Below are 20436 nucleotides of genomic sequence, written 5' to 3'. Positions count from 1 at the left end.
GAGCAAGCTGGACACTCATTCCACGGACAGCAAGCCAGATGCTCATACCTGAGAGCAAGCTGGACACTCACTCCTGAGAGCAAGCTGGACACTCACTACTGAGAGCAAGCTGGACACTCATTCCACAGAGAGCGAGTCAGACACTCACTCCAGCGAGACCAAGTCAGACGGACACTCACTTCACGGAGAGCAAGCCGGACACTCACTCCTGAGACCAAGCTGGACACTCATTCCACGGAGAGCAAGCCGGACACTCACTCTGCTGAGAGCAAGCCAAACACTCACTCCATGGACAGCAAGCCGGACACTCATTCTACTGGACTCTCACTCTACCAGAGTACGGGCCAGGCCTCTACAACAGGATATGCTGGGCACCGACACCCCCCACCCTTCTTAGATTACCATGGTCTCCCCACCTCCCTCTGTGTAAATGTGGCTCTCACACAAGGGGAGGGGATGGGCCTCTGCTCTTCAGAGCCACCAGCCCAGCTACCAGGAAGGGATCCCACCACAAGCCCAGCCTCAATGCCCCCACACAGGTCGTGGGAGGGGAACTGGGAAGGCCAGCAAGAGAATGAGCATACAGTAGGTGCCCAACAGACGCCTGATATTTTCCAAATACCTCTTGAGGCTGTTAGCCACCCTTCCTTTGCCACAATCCCCACCGCTCCCTGCTGCCTCTCATACCTCAGCATCTATATGCTCTCTGCCTGGCACTTACTTTTTTGCCTCTCAGTCTAGAAAATTCCTGAATGCACTTCAATTTCAAAAACACCATAGCAGCTCGGTGCAGTGGCTCATGCCTGTAATCTCAGCATTTTGGGAGGCCGAGGCAGGTGGATCATCTGAGGTCAGGAGTTCAAGACCAGCCTGGGCAACACAGTGAAACCCTGTCTCTAATATAAATACAAAAAATTAGCAGGATGCAGTGGCACGCACCTGTAATTCCACCTACTTGGGAGGCTGAGGCATGAGAATCGATTGAACCCAGGGGGCAGAGGTTGCAGTGAGCTGGGATCACGCCACTGCACTCTGGTCTGGGTGATAGTGTGAGACTCCGTCTAAAAAAAAAAAACACACACACACAAAAAAACAAAAATAAAACGTAGCTACATCTTTGGAATATATGCTCTGTGCCACTTGGCCTTGGTTTTACACATCTGTTAGAAGGGCAAGCAGACTGGTCAACTCTGGCTACAGAAAACTAGACAAGAAAACCCTCTCCACAAGCCAAATGCAGCCACCCTTCCACGATCCCTGCGGATAAGGACCAAGCTCAGCCCCAGGAATCGTGGCTGGACGTTCGGAATGCAGCGAGGCATGGCTCATGCTCCTGACAACAGCCTCCTTTCCCTCATGGGACTTTTCTTAGGCTGTAGGAAAGTGGCTGTCTCACAGCAGACACTCGGACCCCGCCCCCAGCCCGTGATGGCTGGTCTCAATGCCTTATGGGTCTCAACCTCTGGCAGCCTGGGAAAGGGAAGGTGGGCAGCTCTGGGGAGGGGAAACTTCAGGGTCCCCTTATCCCAGCTTGTGCTATTCTTGGCCTCTGTCACTCTCGCCCGGCTCCCCCAGCCACTGAGGCCCCCAGGAAGGAAATGCCTCTACTGACTCCAATCCAGCAGCCACCAAAGTGCCCACTGCCTCCACCTGCCTCCTCCTCCTCTGAGACAATGCTTCAAGAGCCCCGAAGCAAAACAAATTCTCCCAAACACTGAGCGCCCAGGATCCCCCTTTCAAAGGTGTGCCACTGAGCCTCTCATCTCTACCATTATTTACTGGATATTTTTTCAAACCAACTCCTTTTCTTCTAGCTTGGAGGAAAAAGCAAACTTTTTCTAGGAAGGACCAGATAGTAAACATTTGAGACCCTGTAGGCCATACACTTTTGGTCACAACTATGCAACTCCACCAGAGTAGCAAGGATGCTGCCATGGTCATATGTAAACAAACAGGCATGGCTGTGTTCCAATAAAACTTTATTCACAAGAACAGATGGTGGGCCGGATTAGCCCCACAGTCCCAGTCTGCCAGTCCCTGCTCTAGCGTAAATAATCTTTCAGTCTCATCCCAAGCAACGGCGTGTGAAAAAACGGCGAGCTGAAGTACTGGCTATTTTTTCTTTCAAGTATGCATTAAGATAAACACACACAACCATTAACATTTTAAACGTGTGAAGTTTGGGAACTACCCCGAGTCATCCTGGGAAGCCCTTACTTTTGGAATGTGGCCTTTGTACGCACAGAGATCACAGGTCACCCAATCAGGAGTCCAGGATTTTGCCGGCTGAGGAGGCCCGTGGCTGTTTCCCCCCAACTCTTTTCCTGCCCCTAGGGGAGGCTCAAGATAGCCCAGCGGGGTGAGCACCCCAGAGAGGGTCTCCCCACACTTGCTGCCACCACAGAGGGGAGCCTGCACTCACACTGCCAGTGGCCAAGCAACAACTCATGGAGACAGTTACTGCCAGCCATGCGGGGTGCTGGCCACCAAGCAAGTGGCTGCTCAGCGTGCAGGGAGCCAGACCCCAAGGACAGCCACCGCCACCTTGCCTCTTACCTGGCTCTTGCCGCGGCGCCGATAGCTCCGTCTCACCAGGCTCTTGTAGTTCTCATTCTTCTTGGTCAGGTAGTAATAGAGGACGCACTCAGCCACCGTCTGTGGGACAGAGAAAGAAGACACTGAGCAGGGTACAGCGCAGGCATTCAGGGCAGGAGCCAGGAGCTCACATCCCAGGCTCGTATCCTGCCTCCTCCACGTACAGGCTGGGTGACCTCGGGCAGATGACCTAACCTCTGTGTCTCAGTTTTCTCATCTGTAAAATGGGAATGCTAATTGTACATACTTCACAGAGTTATCACAAAGATCAGATCAGTTAATACGTAGGTAAAGTACTTGGGACGAGGCCTGGCCCAGAGTAAACATGATGGAAGTCTTTCCTGTTATCACAATCACCGCTGTTGCTATGGTTAATGACAGCGCTGATGTCGCCACATGTCACCCCCAGCCCTTATGGGAAACAAGGACTGCAGCCCACAGCCGGGCAAACGCAAAGCCTTCCCCAAACACAGGACCGGGTTCTCCTTTCCCTGACTTCAGCCTTCTCTTCCCTGATATTTGGGGTCCTGAACAGCCTCTTCCAAGCCTTGCGCGTCAGGACTACCGTACGCGCCACATGCCTTTTCCTGGGTTTCCTTCTTTTCTCTGCCTCGGTCTTTTCCATGTAGATTGAGTCTGAAAGCCGGAGCAACCAGCCCTCTATGAACCCCAGCCAAATGGGACCAGTAAAAGGGGCAGCCTCAGAAAGTGATGCCACGATGCCCCCACCTGCGGGCATGGAGCCCAGCTCACCAATGCCCACAGCCATTCCCCTTACAACGTAAAATGTTTCTGCGATGCTCTGGCCGGTGTCAAGCCAGGACCCCACCTCCGAGGGGCATTCTGTGAGGCCTCTGAGCTGGGCCTCAAACCTCACTGCTCTCGACAGAAAGCCCCCAGCTGGCAGCCTCCTGCCAAGTGCAACCGCCAGGGGTCTCCTAGGCAGCCCCAGGCTAAACCCGGCCCACAAACAGGACCCACACAGCAATTGAGAAAGACATTTTATAATCAGATGCCAATAATTGCAATTCAGGGGATGTGGGTGCCCGACTTCTCCTTGAACAATTCAGGAGAGCTCCTTCCTGCGCTCAGCAATGGCAGCCAGGCTCTGGACAGCAGCTGCCCCCACGGGCGGGCACAGACTGGCTGGTCTACCTGGCTCCCAGCCAGACGTCAGCCTCACTCACTGTCAAGACCCGCCTGCCCCTGCCGGCCTCTCCGTCGGCAGCTCCTGCTCCAGACCCCTCTGGAAGCTCTACTGAAGCCTCGTTCTGGGCCGCCTCTCAGCCAAAGAACACCGTGAAGTTTACTCCCCAGCACAAAAACTTCTACTCCCCTCGTCCTGAAGGAGGATTGCTCAATGGCCAGTTTCTGAAATGCGCTGCTTCCATCCCGGGGAGCCCTAACCTAGAGTCCGCCGTGCCGTCCACTCCCTGAGGGAGACGTAGTCACTCAGAAGATGGGCTATTTATAGGGCTTGTTTCTCCACACTGGTTTTTCAGGCATGGAGAGATTTTTCCCCACACTGCTCCGTCTCTCTCCTTCTACGGTTATCAGCTCATGAGGGGCAGGCGCTGGGAACAGCTGTCCTTTAAAATAAATGCCTCATTCTCCTGGCCTCCCTCCTACAACCAGGAAGCCCGAGCAGGGTGTCCACCAAGCTGGGGTGGGCAGGCCCCCATCTCTGAGAAACGGGATTCAGGGAAATGCTGCTTAAGACACACGGACGGCAGCCTTTCTCCTCTGACCCCCAGGATGCTGGAGGAAGACCCAGGGGCCATGTCCAACACACAGCCTCATCCAGCCAACTTCTCCCACCTGCAGCCTCTCCAGGCACAGTCCAACCAGCCTTGTGGGTACAAAACAACGGCTTTACCATTCTCTGGGGACACTGTGTCTACCAGCCAGCTGGAGCTGCTCCAGGCCTGGGCTTGACACAAAGTGGGCTTTAGGCCTCAGTTCCACACAAAGGTTTGTCCAAAGAAGATGGGGACTTGTAGGTCACACATCTGGCTTGGCATTAGGAGTGTCAGAAAGCAGTCAGTGACCCTCAGAAGGACTTAGAAAAGCTGGTCCTCCGGTCCCTTTGAGGCACGCCACTCCTGCCTCTGAAGACTTCACTGGGATGCCAGGCATGGCAGTGCTTCCAGAATCCATCCCCAGTACGCAAGGACGCTCCACACGGCCTTTGAGGAGTTGGCAGGAGACCCAGTCGGGCACGGGGGCTCTGGAAAGCCTGGCCGTGCAGGTCTCCAGGGGTTCCCAGGGTTCCCAGGTGCTCAGCAACCTGAGGCTCCTCCTCCAAGGGCCCAAGAGGCCAGGGCGGGGCCTGCACTGATCTATCTCCCAGACGGAAGGAAGAGAGGGAGGGAGGGAGGGAGGAGGGGAGCATGGCCCCCGGAGGAAGGGGCCAAACAAGCCAGGGCCTCGTGGGCAGGGAGGGATGGCCTCCACCCTGAATCCACGCAGCTGCCCACGGAGGTGGAGACTGAAGGGCTATGGGGCGGGCAGCGACTCACCTTCCTCTCCAGGAATGATGCGATCAGGCCAAAGTTCTTGGGATGCTGCATGAACCTGCGGGACGAGAAGGGCGGGCGTGAGACCTGGCCGAGGGGGGCTTCCCTGCAGGGCAGCCGATCGGCTCCCAGGCGCCTGCCATCCCCACTGGCCCGGCCTGGCGGGCACCGCCCCACTCGGAGCAATTAAGCCCAGGGGGGTGTGGGAAGGGCTGCTGCGGCAGACGGGAGGGGTGGGGACCCAGGGGTAAGAGAGGGCGTTCCTTGGAGTGAGTCACTGGCTTTAGCGCCTTTGAAAATATATTTGTTTGTCCTGCTGGAGGCGGCTTCCAGGAAAAATGAGGACATGACATGCAGCTCTTTGGTGGGGTTCCCCCCCCCCTTTAAAATCCGCTTTTGTTTCTCTCTCCAGCTGGATCTGGGAAGCATGGCCTCACCCGGCCCACACAGGGTCTGCTTGGGAACATGGCAGGGACCCGCCAGCAGGGTCATGGCTCACCAGGCTGCTGGGCCTCCCCAGGAGAGCTGAGAGCAGAGGCTCCGAGTGCCCGTGGGGCAGCGGGAGGGGGTTGGCCAACCAAGGAGGCAGCAAGCATGGACTTAAGTCAGAGGGTGGTGGCGGGGCGCTGGCACCGTCCCAACTGGCTTCCTGCGTAGCCAGGAGAATTACTGGGAAACCACTGGGCCAGGCTGAAATGTGAGGGCCAAAGGAGCAGGAGCATGGTGGGGGCAGGGATGTGGGTCAAGGCCTGCTCCACCCCAGGGGTGCTGGGTGGAGTCCATGGCCCCAGGCCCAGGCGTCCCGGCGACGTGCCACAGCCCCACTGCCTTCTCAGGGAGAGCAGTGGCCGCTAGCGAGGCTGGACTGTGGGATCCCACGGAGGGAGGCTGAGCGAGCACCGGTGCCCGACCTCCCTGGCCCTCCAGATGGCTGGGCAGGAGGCTAGCAGGCCCCGCGCCTGCTTCCCAGCCAGACACCCGAGGATCCTGAACAGTCTCTGCTCTCTTCCCAGTGGAAGCAACGCGGTGAGGAATGGCAGGCTTCCCTGGCCTGGGATCCCACCTCGGGCGGCTGGCAAGGCCGGAGCCATCCTAAAGCCCTTCTCTTCCAGGTAGGGAGAGTCCTTCCCGCTCTGCTCCCTCTCCTTGTCCCAGTCACATTTCGTTCCTTGCAAATCCCTCCCACGGGGTTTCTCCAGGCACAGTGGGGGCTCCCACGAGACCAGGAATCCAACTTGGGAATCTCCTAGGTCACCTGTTCCCCTCCCCCCCACCTCACTTGCACCCCCTGAAGACGTTTATTAAAAGTTTCCTATGCCCTGCACACCTCAGAACAGCTGACTAAGGAAAGCCCTGTCGCTCTACCCATTTTACAGATAAGGAAATTGAGGTTCAGAGGGGGAATGGTCACACGGCCAGCACATGGTGGAGCCCCATGCTGTCAGTAGGTGATTTTCAAAGCCCCGAGTGCTATCAATTCCTCTGCACCTGAGACCTCAAACCAAGCCCACAGTCCTGGAGGGATGCAGGCGGCCAAGCTGTGGCTTACACAGGCCAGCAGACAGCAGCCCAGCCCACGTCCCCCGCCCTTCGGCCACTGAATTAACAGAGGGTGAAATTATCAGACCTGCAGAGCCACGTGAGATCTTCCGAAAGGCTGGAGCCACAGAAAGCACCCCAGAACACCATTTTTCGTATTTCAGAAAAAAATACATACACTAAAACATCATGCCTACCAGAAGGAATCTGAATATCGAACGCAACAGTAATTCAATAATTCTTAACACCTGAGACTGTCCCACCATCACCTCCCTCATTCAAAACTGTAAAAAGCATTCGACGGAGACTTCAATTTGATGTGGAAAGATCATGCCTGCTATGGTAAAGCTGCAGGCACGAGCCACTAAGTAACCGAGTATTCCCGCTCAGGGACCAAGGGCTGTTTCCTGCAGAGGACCACTGATCCTGCGCCGTGGGCACCCAAGGGCTCATTACCCCACCCCTCTATTTTTATGGACGTTTCAACATTTCCGTAATCAAAAGCTACTCTTAAAAAATGATTTCCACCGAAGACCCTCCTGGATAGCCACTGTGTCCTTTCCGAGTTCGGTATCTGCACGTGCTAGTCCGCCCACCCCTGCCGGGGACCCGGAGTCACCCCATCCCTCAGGTCCTGCCCGGCACCTCTTTTGAGTCTACAATCGTGGACCAAAGCCAAGGGCACTGGGGAAGGAGCGTCACTGCTTTGGAGGAAGCTCTTGTCTGGAGGCAGGGTCTTCCCCAAGGCGGCTCAGTGGCCTGCCGGGTGAACGTCGGGCGGTGACAGAGTAAAGTCTCTTCCCTGCATCCCCTCCTGGCCAAGCACTGAGGCCTCCGCCCACACCTCAGTTTCCCACTCTCCTGCCTCCCAGGGGTCTGAGGTCCTGAGGAGGTGCCCTATGTCCTGGGCAGGGAAGCCAGCCCTTTACGAGCAAGTGATTATAGCAAGCTTGTCCACCCCGCAGGCCACATGCGGCCCAGGATGGCTTTAAACACGGCCCAATACACATTCGTAAACTTTCTTAAAACCTTATGAGATTTTTTTGTGATTTTGTTTAGCTCATCAGCCATCATTAACGTTAGCGTATTTTCTGTGTGGCACAAGACATTTCTTTTTCCAGTGTGGCCCAGGGAAGCCAAAAGATTAGACTCCCGGGAATTATACACACTGTTCCCAAGGTATGGGGTGGTTCAGCAGGGCCCACCATCTCCTCTGGGGACCCCGGGCCAGGAATGGAGGTCGCCTTCTGCCTGGATGTCACATCACAGATCCTCACTGTGGGGTTTGGCCCCCTCAGACACAGCTTTCGAGAGAACTCGACTCCCGTCTCTGCTCTGCACGGCCCTGCTCCCTGGCCCCATTCGCAAACCCTTCCCCACACAGCCTCTCTATTCCGGCTGCGGGAGTCTGAACCCTGCCTCCACAGTGTGCATGCTGTGTGACCTTTGTGCGCTGTCTGAACCTCTATGAGCCTCCGTGTCATCACCTGTGTACTGGGGTGGGCCTGGCTGAGCTGTCGTAAGGGACAGGAAGGGGAAATGCATGAAGCCGAGAAGACACGGGCACAGTGATGGGATCATGAACCCACTCAGCCAGCAGCTACTGTCAAAGAGAAAACAAAATAGAAACCACCAAAAAGCCACTGGCCACAGCCTCTAAGTCCTTCCTGCCTCGTTCTTCCGACTCACAGCGCCCCGTCTTACATACAACTGCCCTTAAGCTTTGTACCAGGTTGAAGTGTGTCCTCGGAAAATTCATGGCCACCCAGAACCTCAGAACGTGGCCTTATTTGGAAACACGGTCTTTGCAGATGTAATTAAAGCGAGGTCATATTGGGTTAGGCTAGACCCTAAATTCAGTGTGACTGGTGTCCTTATAAGAAGAGGAGAAGCACAGAGACAAAGGTCATGTGGGGTCGGAGGCAGAGCGGGGAGCGATGCATCTAGAAGCCCTGGAAGGCCAAAGACGCTGGCAGCACCAGAAGCTGGGGAGAGGCCGGGACAGGCTCTCCCTTATGGCCCCCAGAAAGAACCAAACCCACCGACACCAGGATTTGGACTTCCAGCCTCCAGAACCAGGAGAGAGTAAATCCCTGCGGCTTTAAGCACCTCCTGGCGTGTTCATTTGTGGTGGCTGCCCCAGAGACAGCACAGGCCTCAACAGGATGGGTTTCTGGGACGGAGAGGGGGGCGGGAGGCCAGGCCACGTGATGGAGGACTCACTTCTCCCGGAAGGTCTCCTTCTCCTGCTCGCTCCACATGTTCATCACCTGGCGGTCTTTGTACACCTTCATGGGGTCGGCCATGAGCCCGTTCATGTTGATGAACTTGATGCGCTGCTGGTCGGCGTCGTACAGCATGGGTGGGATCACGGCCAGCTGGCGCATCTGCTTCTCCAGGTTCTGCAGGGAAACGGAGGGCAGGGTCAGAGCACTCGGGGCGAGGGGCTCCGGCCAGCGCAGGGGACCCAGAGAAGACACAGAGGGGATGGATGTTCTGCGCCCGGGCAGGGAAAATGCAAAACCGACAAGAAGGAGAATGATGAGTTTAAAAATAATAATAGCTCATGCTGGGGGAAGGGAGAATGTAAAGGCCTCCCCGACAGGTTTATGGTGGGCAGGACTGTAGATTCAATGCAGAGAGCAGCAGCTGCCTTCTCTGCAGTGGGAGGGGAGCCATGAATCTTCCCTTTGGAAACGCAAGCACCATAAAGCACTGCGGGAAGGATGCTCAGCCCAGCTGGGCCCAGGGAGCCCGGGAGACAGGACGGCCTTCCAGGTTCGGCAGGCAAGAGTGGGCCCTGGGGTCCAGCTGGCCGCACGGCATGCAGGCAGCCCAGGGGCGCAGAGAGGGTCGGCCGCCTCGCTGGTGGAGAGAAGCCTTTCCTTCCCCCGCACCCCACGCCCCCTCCCAGCATCCCGCCTCCTTCAAAGGGCCCACCTGGGATCTGGCCTACCCAGCCCTGCATGCGGCAGCAGTCAGGCGGCCGCTCCTCTAATGCACTGGGATGACTATTAAGAGGCTCTGAGCCGCCACTCGGCTGGGCTCACTTCCCCAAATCTCGCAGCCAGCCAATTACTGGCGATTAATTACCCATCTCCGGAGGCAGGCGAGGGCTCTGCGTAGCCAAGGTCAGCCAGTTCAAACGATCCAGCTGCCTGGCAGCCCACATCCAACCTCTTCACTCGATGTGCAGGACTCCCGGCCAGGGGCCGGGTGCGAGGCACAGCTCTGACCCCGGGCTGGGAGAGGATTCCCCCAAGAGGCCGGTGTCTGTCTCCCAGAACTCTGGAGCTGTACCCCACACCCCAATACAGAACGCTGACCTTCCTCAGATGCCTCAAGGATGTAATAACGGCAGACCCGCGGCAGAGTCCTCCCTGGCAGGACCTCTGCTCCGCCCTCCCACAGCTGCCTTCCTGTCCTTCCCATGCCGGCCATGTGCTCTGACCGCAGGAAGCCCCCAGAAGGATGGGAAGTGCCTGTCCTCCGGCCCAGACCCTTCCCTGGCACACTCCTGGGGAACCTCAGGTCACCCCAAGCTGGCTGGGGAAGTTTCTGTCCCAAATTCCACTTCCACCCTTCACCCCGGACACAGCATCCTTGATGTCCCTGAGGACTCTGGTGACTGCATTCCCATGTGGCCAGCGTGTGTGTGTGTACATGTAACAATCAGCCCAGGTGCCACACCCTTGGCCATCAGGTAAGGAATGCAGAGGAGAGGGCCACCGGCCTCCTCCTTCCAGTGCAGACTAAACCCACGTCCAGCCTCTCTGCAGGATGTCCACAAGTGCAGAGCGTCGGTGAGACGGGGGCTAAAACGGCCCAGCTCCGGTGCCCAGCCTTCGAGGGCCAGGCCCTGTGACTGTGCAATGGGATGGCTTTCTGAGCTCTGTTTTCTGTCAACTGGATGTTGTTGTAAACAAAAACGTACCAGAAGAAGTTTTAAAATTAAAAATTATGTTTTAATGGCCAGATTCATCTTTGGATTGCCTGTTTCAGAATCATGTGGGTGGCTGGGTAAAAATTCGGATTCCTGGGCTCTGTCCCAGACCAGCTGAATTAGAATCTCTGGTGAGAAACTGCAACTTAAACCAGCCGCCCCCTCCCTGGGGCCCCTTCCATCTGTCTAATCTGAGCATCAGCATCTCAGGGCAGCACGTTCTGTTGTCCAACAGAGCGCTCTGCAGCCAGGGAGGTGTTCGCTGTCTGCTCCGCCCAGGAGGGGAGCCGCCAACCACAAGCGGCTGTCGAGCTCTTGAGATGTGTCAGATGCAACCGAGGAACTGAATTGCTAATTTTATCCCATTTTAATTAATTTTGATTTCAATAGCCATGCGTGGCTCTGCTGTGCTGAGCTGAAGGGCTATAATCTCCCATCTGGACGAAAGCTCTCCCTAGACAAAAGTCCCCAGAAGGAAGAAACGTGCCGTGGCTGCTTCGTGTCTGCCGTGGTGTTGGGAGCAGGGGGTAGTGTCATCATGGATACCTGACCCACAGGACCCAGGAGGGAACAGGCTGATGCCAACTTCCTCCCCAGGAGAAAAGGCTGCCCCTCTGCTTCCTGGCCATCTGTGGGCCCCCGTGACGGCATCCAGGGTCACCTAGGCTGACCCCAGGGTGTCCTGGTACCCCAAAGACGCCTGAGGGGAAACCAGCCCTGCTCCAGCCAGGAGGGCTGAGGTTCCTGTGAGAAGGTCGTGGCTGTGTGGACAGACGGCGTGCTGGGAACTTACCGGCCTACACCATGCTCCCCCCACCCCGCCAGGCTCTGGGCCCCAGAAGGCTGACCCTGGAACCCACAGGTACTCCTGCCCCTTGGGTTTCTGGTTGGACTCAGCCAATGGGAAGTTCCAAAAGGAGGCAGGAGACGGTAAGAGTGAGAGGCAGGGTCCTCGTCCCCCAACCCCCTCCGTGCTGTGGCATCTGGATCGGGGAGCGCTGGGGCCCTTCCTGCAGGGGGTCCTGCCACCCCCCATCTCGGACACATTAACACCCCTCTCTCCGCTCACCCCTGCAGGCCTGAGACGGGCCATGGCTTCCTGAGGCTTCTAGTCCTGGCTACCTCGGCACCCACCTTGATTCTTCGGTGGCAAGCCCCTTGACGTAAACCACCCGGGAGTTGGTTTCTGGCTGGGGCCTCTGCACCCTCACGGGGGATGCCAGGGAAAAGGAGCTGAGGCCGGAGTCAGGGCCTGGACTCACCTCCTGCTCTGAGAGGCCGTCGATGATCTCCGACACCTCGTGCTCGCTGCGGGCGGCTGACATGGACAGCCCACTGCCCCGCTGGCCCACCCTGCTGGGGACCAAGGGGACACACTCAGGACCAGCCTTTTGGTGGTCGGGGACACTAGCAGGCCCCTGTGGCGCAGCCCTGAGCCCACGCCCTCCCCAGAGAAGAAGTGTGGGCAGCAGCCAGCAGAGGGGCTGGCCCACCCCAGGAGTCCTGGGGAGGCGTGGAGCCCCCACCCCAACTCAGCATGGCCAAACCCTGTGACACGGGCAGCTCGCTCCCTTCCTCTCTCCTAAAACACCGTGAAAAGCCTAGCCACAAAGATCTGGGTTCAAAGCCCCGCTCTGCCTCTTTGGCCCTGGGGCAAAGTGTTTCTCTCTGTGCCTCAGTTTCCTCCCCTGTCACACGAGGATTCAAAAGTGGCACCCGGCTGTCTACAGCTGTTGGGAGGAACTTAATGAGACACGGCTTGTGAGTTCGGTTAAGGGTGAAAGCTGCTGTTATTATCACCAATGAATCGTCTTGTCTGTGCATCCAAAAAAAAATGGCCATAGAACCACAGCTGCCTGTCACCAGGTACCTCTCACACAGGGTCCACCAAGTCCTCACAGCCACTGGGGGAGGCTGGCAGCCTGGTCTCTTAGCCACATCTCTCCCCTTTGTCCCACACCGGGGATCTGAAACTCAACTGCCTTCGGGGGTCGTGCAGGCCACAGAAATAGGAGTGCTTGCCCCCAAAACGTATTTAAGCTCCAAGTAAGTGTTAGGCCAAAGAGGCTCCACAGGACACATGCCAGGGTCTGGTAGGGCCCCAGCTACTGGCCTGAGACGCTGCTGCGCTGTTCTGTTCCTTCCTGGCCGGGTCACCTCTACTGAGGATGCCTGGAGCTGACCCCGGGCCCTGACACGGGGGGCGCTGGGCTCGGGCCCCGCTCACCTCTGCATGCGCTCCTGCAGCTCGCGCTGCTTGCGAATCTCGGGGAACTGCTTCTCGTAGTACTCGCGCACCTTGCTCTCCTTGGCCCGCCGCCGGGGGTTGTTCTCGATGCGCTCCACCTTCTTCTCCCAGGCCTCCATGAGCTGGTCATAGCGCTGGCAGAACTTCTGCTCCTGGGAGAGCGCGGGGGAGCACTGCAGAAGATGCTCCTGAACCTGGCACCCGCCTCCCCGCCCCTGCCCACTCACATGCAGGCAGACACACAGGTGCACGTGCACACACACACACTTCACACAGGCACACACACATGCAGTCACACAGACACACACACGTAGTCAGATACAGCCACACAGACATGTACATACAGGCACACACACACAGATGCACACAGGCACACAAACACAGAGGCACACACAAGTCACACAAGTGCACACACACACCCAAGTCACACAGGTATACACACAAGTCACAGGCACACACAAATGCAGTCACACAGACACATATACAGTCAGATACAGTCACACAGACATGCACATACAGGCAGGCACACACACATACAGTCAGATATGCACAGGCACACACAAGTCACACAGGCAGACACACATGCAGTCACACAGACACACAGATACACACACAGTCACACAGACAGTCACATACACACATGCAGTCAGACACACACATATTCACACGGACACAGTCACACAAGTAGACAGACACACACAGACACAGTCACACAGACAGATACACAGACAGACACACAGATTCACAGTCACATAGGCAGACAGAGAGTCCTATAGGTAGATACACCGAGACAGACACACACACATATATACACAGGCACATAAGTCACACAGCCAGCCAGACACACAGATGGTCACACAGGCAGACACAGGCGGTCACACAGGCAGGCAGACACACACACATGGTCATCCAGGCAGACATATGACAGACACACACACAGTCACAGGCAGACAAACTGGTGCACACACAGGGTCACACAGGCAGACATGACGGACACAGAGTCACACATGTAGACACACAACAGACACATACATGTCACACAGGCAGATGACAGAAAGACACACACATTGTTGCATCGATATCCAGCAGATGGGGGCCCCTGAAGAAAACCCCCAGACTTCCCCTGGAGGACATGGTCACCTCCCTTCCTGGTGAACCGGCCACCCAGTCCTGGCCTCCTCTACAGAGGCCTGGTCCCAAACGGATGCCACCCACCATATGTGGCTCAACTGAAATCACAAATCAAGTAAAATTTAAGAGTCGGTTTCTAATTCTCCCCAGCCACACTTCCAGTGTCCAGCAGCCACATACGGCTGGGGCTCCGGCCGCACCAGACAGCCCGGATGGAGCCCACTGCCACACCAAAGGAAGCTGTGCTGTACTGTATGGCATGGGGGCCCGTCAGCCCCGGGGAGGGGCGGCCTCCAGAGAAAACCACATTCCAAGCAGTTCCTCATTCCCCAGCCTCACCCCAAGGACCAGCTGTGAGGACCTCAGCAGCTCCCAGAGAGGGGGCTCTGCCCTCCCTCCAGGACAAAGAAGTCCCTCTCCATATCTAACCACAGTGCTGCCTGCTGCATGTCCTTTGAGAAGAGATCCCCAACCAGCCTGGAGCATAGCTGCCTGGCTTCCACATCTCCAAGGTGACTTGAGCAAGCAGCGGGGGGCCCACCCACACAACCCCAGTTACTCCACCTCCAACAGCTGGGGATGGACAGATGGTGTGGTCTGGGAGCCTCCACAAACACCCACTTGACGCTTCGGCACAATCAGAAAGCCCCTTCTGGTCCTGGAGCCCAGACACCCCAGCCCCACCCCACCCCATATTTCAGCTTCTGACCAAGGGCAAGCTGTGCCCTCCATCCTCCACAGCCCCGTGACCACGACGGTCCCCACAGGGTGGTCAGGCTGGTGCTAAGTGGCCCAGAACCTGACCCCATGCATGCAGGCTGTGCCAGGGACCCGCTGGAGATCAAGAGGCGGTTCTGGTGACAGACAAACATGCTCGGGGCAGTGGCTGCTGGCAGCCCCAGTGAGGGACGGGGACCGCGGGGATGGCAACATCCAGCCCATGCCACCTTGGCCCCTGTCCGAGAGGCCCCAGGCTCATGGGTAAGAAAAGCTCACCTCAAGCCAGCAGAGGAAAGTCACGTGGTGACTGGTGCAGACCAGCGGGCAGAAACCAACAGGCCACTGGCCAGCGGGGTCTCGGCCTGTCCACGTTGCCAGCAGGGTGCCGGCAAGATGGCCTGGCTCTAGTTGGGTCCCTCGTGGAGTGCGCAGGTGGCAAAGGCCCCCAGCAGTAGTGTCCCTGAGGGGACATCCAGCCACCTCCATGGCTCCAAGAACCAGGCTCTGCCTTCTGCCCGGGACAAGGACATCCCCCTCCGGGTCTAACCACAGTGCCGCCTGCTGTAGCCTGTGCCTCTGTCCACTGTGCTGAGTGTGCACTCGGCCTGCCTTGAACAGTGCAGGGTGGGCAGCTCCGGCCTGGCCTGGGTGGCAGGGAAGATGCTCATTGGCATTTTTCTACAAGGGCGGATCCACTGGCCAGAGGAGGAAGCAGACCCCTTCCTCCCTTCCCTCCCTCTCTCTCTGTCTTACACACACACACAGACACACAGACAGACACACACACACACACACACACACACACGGAAAGACTGGAGCCCCCGCCCCACCGGCTACTCTGTGGGGTGCTGGGAGCGCAAATCCACCAAGGAGAAGGAGCAGGCCAGTCATGCCTCTGGGACCACAGACTGAGCCAGCCTCTCAGCCAGCTGGGCCTCCAGAGGGGCCAGCTCAGCTTCCCAGGAGACATGGCAGGCCTGGGGGGCCATGCTGGTGCTGAGCATCCCATGACAGGGACAAGGCCCTGCTCTCTGGGAAGAGGTGGGTCCCAGGAACCTGCTAAGGTGTGGGGGTCCCTGGGTCTGAGGGGGGTCTGGCTCCCCATTGGGGGTGAGGCAGGCACATCGGAGTTCTTGGCCAAGCCCCCCTTCCCAGGCCTGACTTTGGCTTCTTATACCACAAGAAAGAGACCATCCCAGTCGCCACCGCAGCTTCAGGGGGTGTTGAATTTGTTTCCGTCTGTCCCAAGATGGGCCACGAAGCCACCCTGGACCCTTCTTGGAAGTCCCTGGTTTCTGCCTGAGTCTTCTCCAGCTTTAAATTAAGCCGATTTCTCCCTCCACCCCCTCCACAGACCCCCCAAGGAGTCACTGGCGATCTTTAAAGAACTCAAGCCCACCCCAATTCCACCACCAGCCTGAGCTCCTTCCAGCAGCTGCAGCAATCATTTTAAATGGAAATCAGATCCTCTTCTGCCCTCCCTGGATGAGCCTTCGCCCCAAGGGGGGAACCACGGTGGGTTGGGGGGGGCAGTGTCAAGGAGGTGGCAAGACAGCGCTGAACTGGCAGTCATTTTAGGTGGAAATGAGAGGATTTCCTCCTCACAGGAGACAAAGGGGGAGTATTTATGAGGGCTGAAGGTCGGCGCCTCCGTACCTATTTTCCAAGAGTGCAACAACAAACACGTTTATATTCGTATTATACACACAGAGCAAATACAAGGCAATGGTAACTGTGGCTGATTCTAAGTGGTGGGTATATAGACGTTCCTCGTACTCTTCTGTCAAATTTCTTAGAATAAGGACTTTGGATTCTTTACTACAAATACATTTATTAAGAGTCGGTGTCCCACTGCATTCGGAATAAAACCTGAATGTTCCATCCTAGCTTGAGGGCAGATGTTTCCAGGTGATCTGGCTCCTGCCGCTGGCCTGCCAGGTTCTGCCCCAAGCTGGTTCCTGCCTCAGGGCCTCTCTGCACCTGCTATGCCCTCTGCCTGACACCCTGACTCCCAGATCTGCACAAAGCCAGTCCTTTCTGGTCATTCCTACCTCAGCACTGAGGTCCCCAGCCCATCTCGAGAGCCTACCCCTCTGCCCAGCTCTTCTCCCCGCATTACTGGTCTGTTTCCTGGCCTGTGTCTCCTGGGCACCCGGCAGCCCTGCGTGGATATCTCTTAACTTGATAAACAGATTGGACGCTCGTTTCAAGAGTCTCTTGTACCAGCCCAAGTGCCTGTGGGTACCATCCAGTCAAGGTGGGGGGTCTGAGGAAGCTGGGCAAGGCACTGCTGGGCAGCCCACCTCTCCTCATCTATGAGCAAGGCTTGGGTCCCGAGGGCTGCCCACAGCTTCCCAGGCACCCGCATCTGGCTGGAAGTGTCTCCTCCATCTAGTGCCCAGACAAGTTCGGGGCCACGGCAGGCAGGCAGGGCCAAGGGAAGACTCTCCTCCCATACAGCACAGCCCCTCCTTCCAGAGCCAGGTGCCAGGACCTCCTGCCCCAGCTAAGCCCCACGTGCCCACACACCTGCCCAGGACGCCATGCCTGCCTCGGGTCCCCCTCCCCAGGCACTGCTCAGCTCTGCCGTGTGGCCACTCACCACACCACCATATCCCACACACCCTCCTGGGCTCTCTTGGAACCGCCCCTTGGGGGTTCAGAGCATGGGCTCAGGAACCAGGTAGCCTGGATTCAAATCTCAGCTCCACCACTTCCCAGCTGTGTGACCTAGGGCAAGTTACTTAACCTCTCTGTGCTTCAATTTCTTCATCTGAAACATGTGGCTGACCAAGCCCCCACCTCACAGGACCAAATGCCCTAATGTATGGAGAGCACTCAGAAGAGCGCCCGGAACACAACAGGCACCGGACGGGCAGGGTGTGCGGGCATCCTCCTCGTCCTTACGCACGACCTGTCCCTGCAGCCTGCAAGTCTGAGGACAGGGCCTGTGTCACACCAACTGTGAGCCTCACACAGTAAGTAGGTACTCCGTGACTGCTGGCACCCAGGCCCCGAAGGCATTGGATCAACTAACACCCTCGGTGTCCCACACACTGTTCTGTCCCAGCCCATTTCCGTTCAAGCAGCACTTAGTCATCACCTACTGTGTACCGTAGACCTACAGGCACCAGGCATGACACAGCCACTGCTGTGCCCTGGAGGGCCTCTCTGGAGGCTGGTGCCCAGCAGATCTGACCCCAGAAAGGACACAGGGAGCTGCCTCACAGGTCCCACCCCAACACAGCTGAGGGAGGGCAGAGGTGGGGCAGGGGGCTGCAGGTACAAGGGGAGCCCCTCCACCCTCCAGCAAACCTAGTTCCCAGCCCTTGCGGCTTCTCCTATCTAAGAATCCCAAGGCAGTAGTCCCCATGCAGGCCGCCTCTTCCCCAGGTGGGGACCTTCTCAGGGTCTCCCCAGCCTTATCCCATTCCCCGGGTCCCGGCAGCCCCGTGGCTTGGGTGGACTCAACGACATCATCCTCAACTCTACAGAAGGTCCCATGAGCCAAAACCAGGTGGCCTCACTCCATCTCCCCGGCATCAGCCACTGGTTCACAGGACCCCGGCCCTCTCCTGGCCTAATCAGAGCATCTGTGATACCGTCGGAGAAAGGATAGCTCTCTCTGGCTCCCACCTGCTTTGGGAATTCAGGTTCAGTTTGTCAATGTTCTAACACAGAGTTGAAAAAACTGCATAGAAATGAAGGGGCCAGGTGTGGTAGCTCACGCCTGTAATCCCAGCACTTTGAGAGGCTGAGGCGGGTGCATCACCTGAGGTCAGGAGTTCAAGACCAGCCTGGCCAACACAGTGAAACCCTCTCTACTAAAAATACAAAAATGAGCCGGGCATGGTGGCGGGCGCCTGTAATCCCAGCTACTTGGGAGGCTGAGACAAGAGAATTGCTTGAACCCGAGAGGCAGAGGCTGCAGTAAGTAGAGATCCTGATACTGCACTCTAACCTGGGTGACAGAGTGAAACTCCATCTCAAAAATAAATAAATAAATGAAATGAAATGAAATGAAATGAAGTGAAGTGAAATGAAATGAAATGAAAGCAAGACTTGAGTTGAAAGACTATTCCTGCCACCCATCCCCAACAGACGTTTCCAGCTACACCCATTCCTTTCCTGTTGAAGCCCATCTGAGTCCGCGCTTCTTTCCCTGACAACTGGGAGAATACTCGACCCTGATCTCCTCTGGGGAATGGGGGATGTCCACAGCCGCCCTAAACCACCACCACGTGCCTCTGGCACACCCAGCCTCCCCGCTGTGGGCTGAGATGCACAGCCCACAGTGAGAAGCAGGAATCAGCACCCTTTTCTATTTGAATGAGGCCACTGGCCACAAACGCAGGTTCAGGGAAAGGGGGCTCAATGCTTGTCCACTGTCTCAGTTTCTCTGAGCCTGGACCTGGGCCCGGTGCGCCAAGAAAGGCTCATTTGTCAGGGTGCGCCCTGCGGTCCCTGCTGCCCGGCACACAGCCCACCCTGATCCTCCACCTCTCTCCAAAACCTCTCTTTCTGCCTAAAAAGCCCAGGACAGGTCCCATGACCAGGGTTTAGCAACTAATTTTCCAGGCCAACATTTTGCTTTCTTCCCTTCCAGGCTGGAAGAGGGGCCGTAGGACCTCCCACTCCCACCCACCCTGAGGCCTTCTGGAAGCAGCTGTTGTCTTTCCTCCTTTCCTGGCCGGCCTTGGCTTTTCCTCCGCAGCCTGGACGCTCAGGGAGGAGACAGCTGCGAAACCGAGAGGGCCCCGCAGGTACGGCCCCCTGCGCGCTCGATTCTCCCTGGATCTCAAGGAAACCTGATGGGGGCCACGGTGTGGACTTACCCATTGTTTCCGAGCGTGATTCCTCCTCTTGAAGTACAAGATTAGCTTCTTCCGCATCGCCTGGTTTCTGTGCAGGAGGGAAGCGGCAGACAGGTCAGCCTGGCCGGACTCAGGCGCTGCACCCCGCACCATCCTGTTTGCTGAGAATAAGCCCCGAATTTGCCCCATTACTGGTTCTCAGGGAGATAAGACCCCAGAGTACTGTATCCCCAGAGAGACCTGTGAGCTGGCAATGTGCGTCTTCACTCCCCCGCACGCGAGGCAGCCCCCGCCAACATTTAGGTTGAGCCCGGTGTGCAGACAAGAGGGTTCCCAGAGCCGAGAGGCCTGTGGCTTCCCGCCCCTGCCCACATGCACCCCAGCAGCCACACCTGCCCATGGAAAGATGGCCACAGAGAAACAGCCACAACCTCCAACTAGGAATACAGGGCACGGAGCCTGAGACCCCGAGACCTGCTGCCGCCTATAGGCCGGGTGTCAGGGTGTGGCCTGCATGGGCCCAGGGTTGACTCCAACCAGGTGCTGTGCACAGCCCTCCAGCACAGCCAGTCCTGCCGCCGGTGGGAGGGACACAAGCAGGGTGGGGCAGCTGGTGGGGCCACCAGGCATGGACTTCAGGGTTTAAAACCCCCAGGGGGTCTCAGACTTCAGGCCGAGTAGGTTACACACACCACTGCAGGTTCCAAGGGAAGCAGGCACGTCCTGGGAGATGGGAGGTTCAGAGAGAGAGAGAGACAGAGACCCAGAGGCAGAGGGAGACAGAGACCCAGAGAGAGGGAGGCAGAGACCCAGAGAGAGAGACAGAGACCCAGAGAGAGGGAGGCAGAGACCCAGAGACAGAGGAAGACAGAGACTCAGAGAGAGAGATACAGAGACCCAGAAAGAGAGACAGAGACCCAGAGACAGAGG

The 20436-nt window shown here is 57.3% G+C and overlaps 1 protein-coding gene across 1 annotated transcript in view; it reads right to left on the bottom strand.

Annotated features, from left to right (window-relative positions):
- NCOR2 (nuclear receptor corepressor 2) overlaps positions 1-20436 on the bottom strand; it is a 193981-nt gene that overhangs the window by 90669 nt on the left and 82876 nt on the right. Inside the window, exons 9-14 of the mRNA XM_011948414.1 lie at positions 19528-19594; positions 12821-12993; positions 11856-11949; positions 8874-9052; positions 5115-5169; positions 2557-2655 (exon numbers count right to left, since the gene is read on the bottom strand). Of these exons, the coding sequence (XP_011803804.1) occupies positions 2557-2655; positions 5115-5169; positions 8874-9052; positions 11856-11949; positions 12821-12993; positions 19528-19594 (667 nt within the window). The remainder of the gene's footprint in view (positions 1-2556; positions 2656-5114; positions 5170-8873; positions 9053-11855; positions 11950-12820; positions 12994-19527; positions 19595-20436) is intronic.

Source organism: Colobus angolensis, unplaced genomic scaffold, assembly GCF_000951035.1.
Source record: "Colobus angolensis palliatus isolate OR3802 unplaced genomic scaffold, Cang.pa_1.0 Scaffold28, whole genome shotgun sequence".
NCBI classification, from domain to species: domain Eukaryota; kingdom Metazoa; phylum Chordata; class Mammalia; order Primates; family Cercopithecidae; genus Colobus; species Colobus angolensis.
Note: the sequence above shows the minus strand (reverse complement) of the source record. Positions and strands in the feature narration are given on the sequence as shown.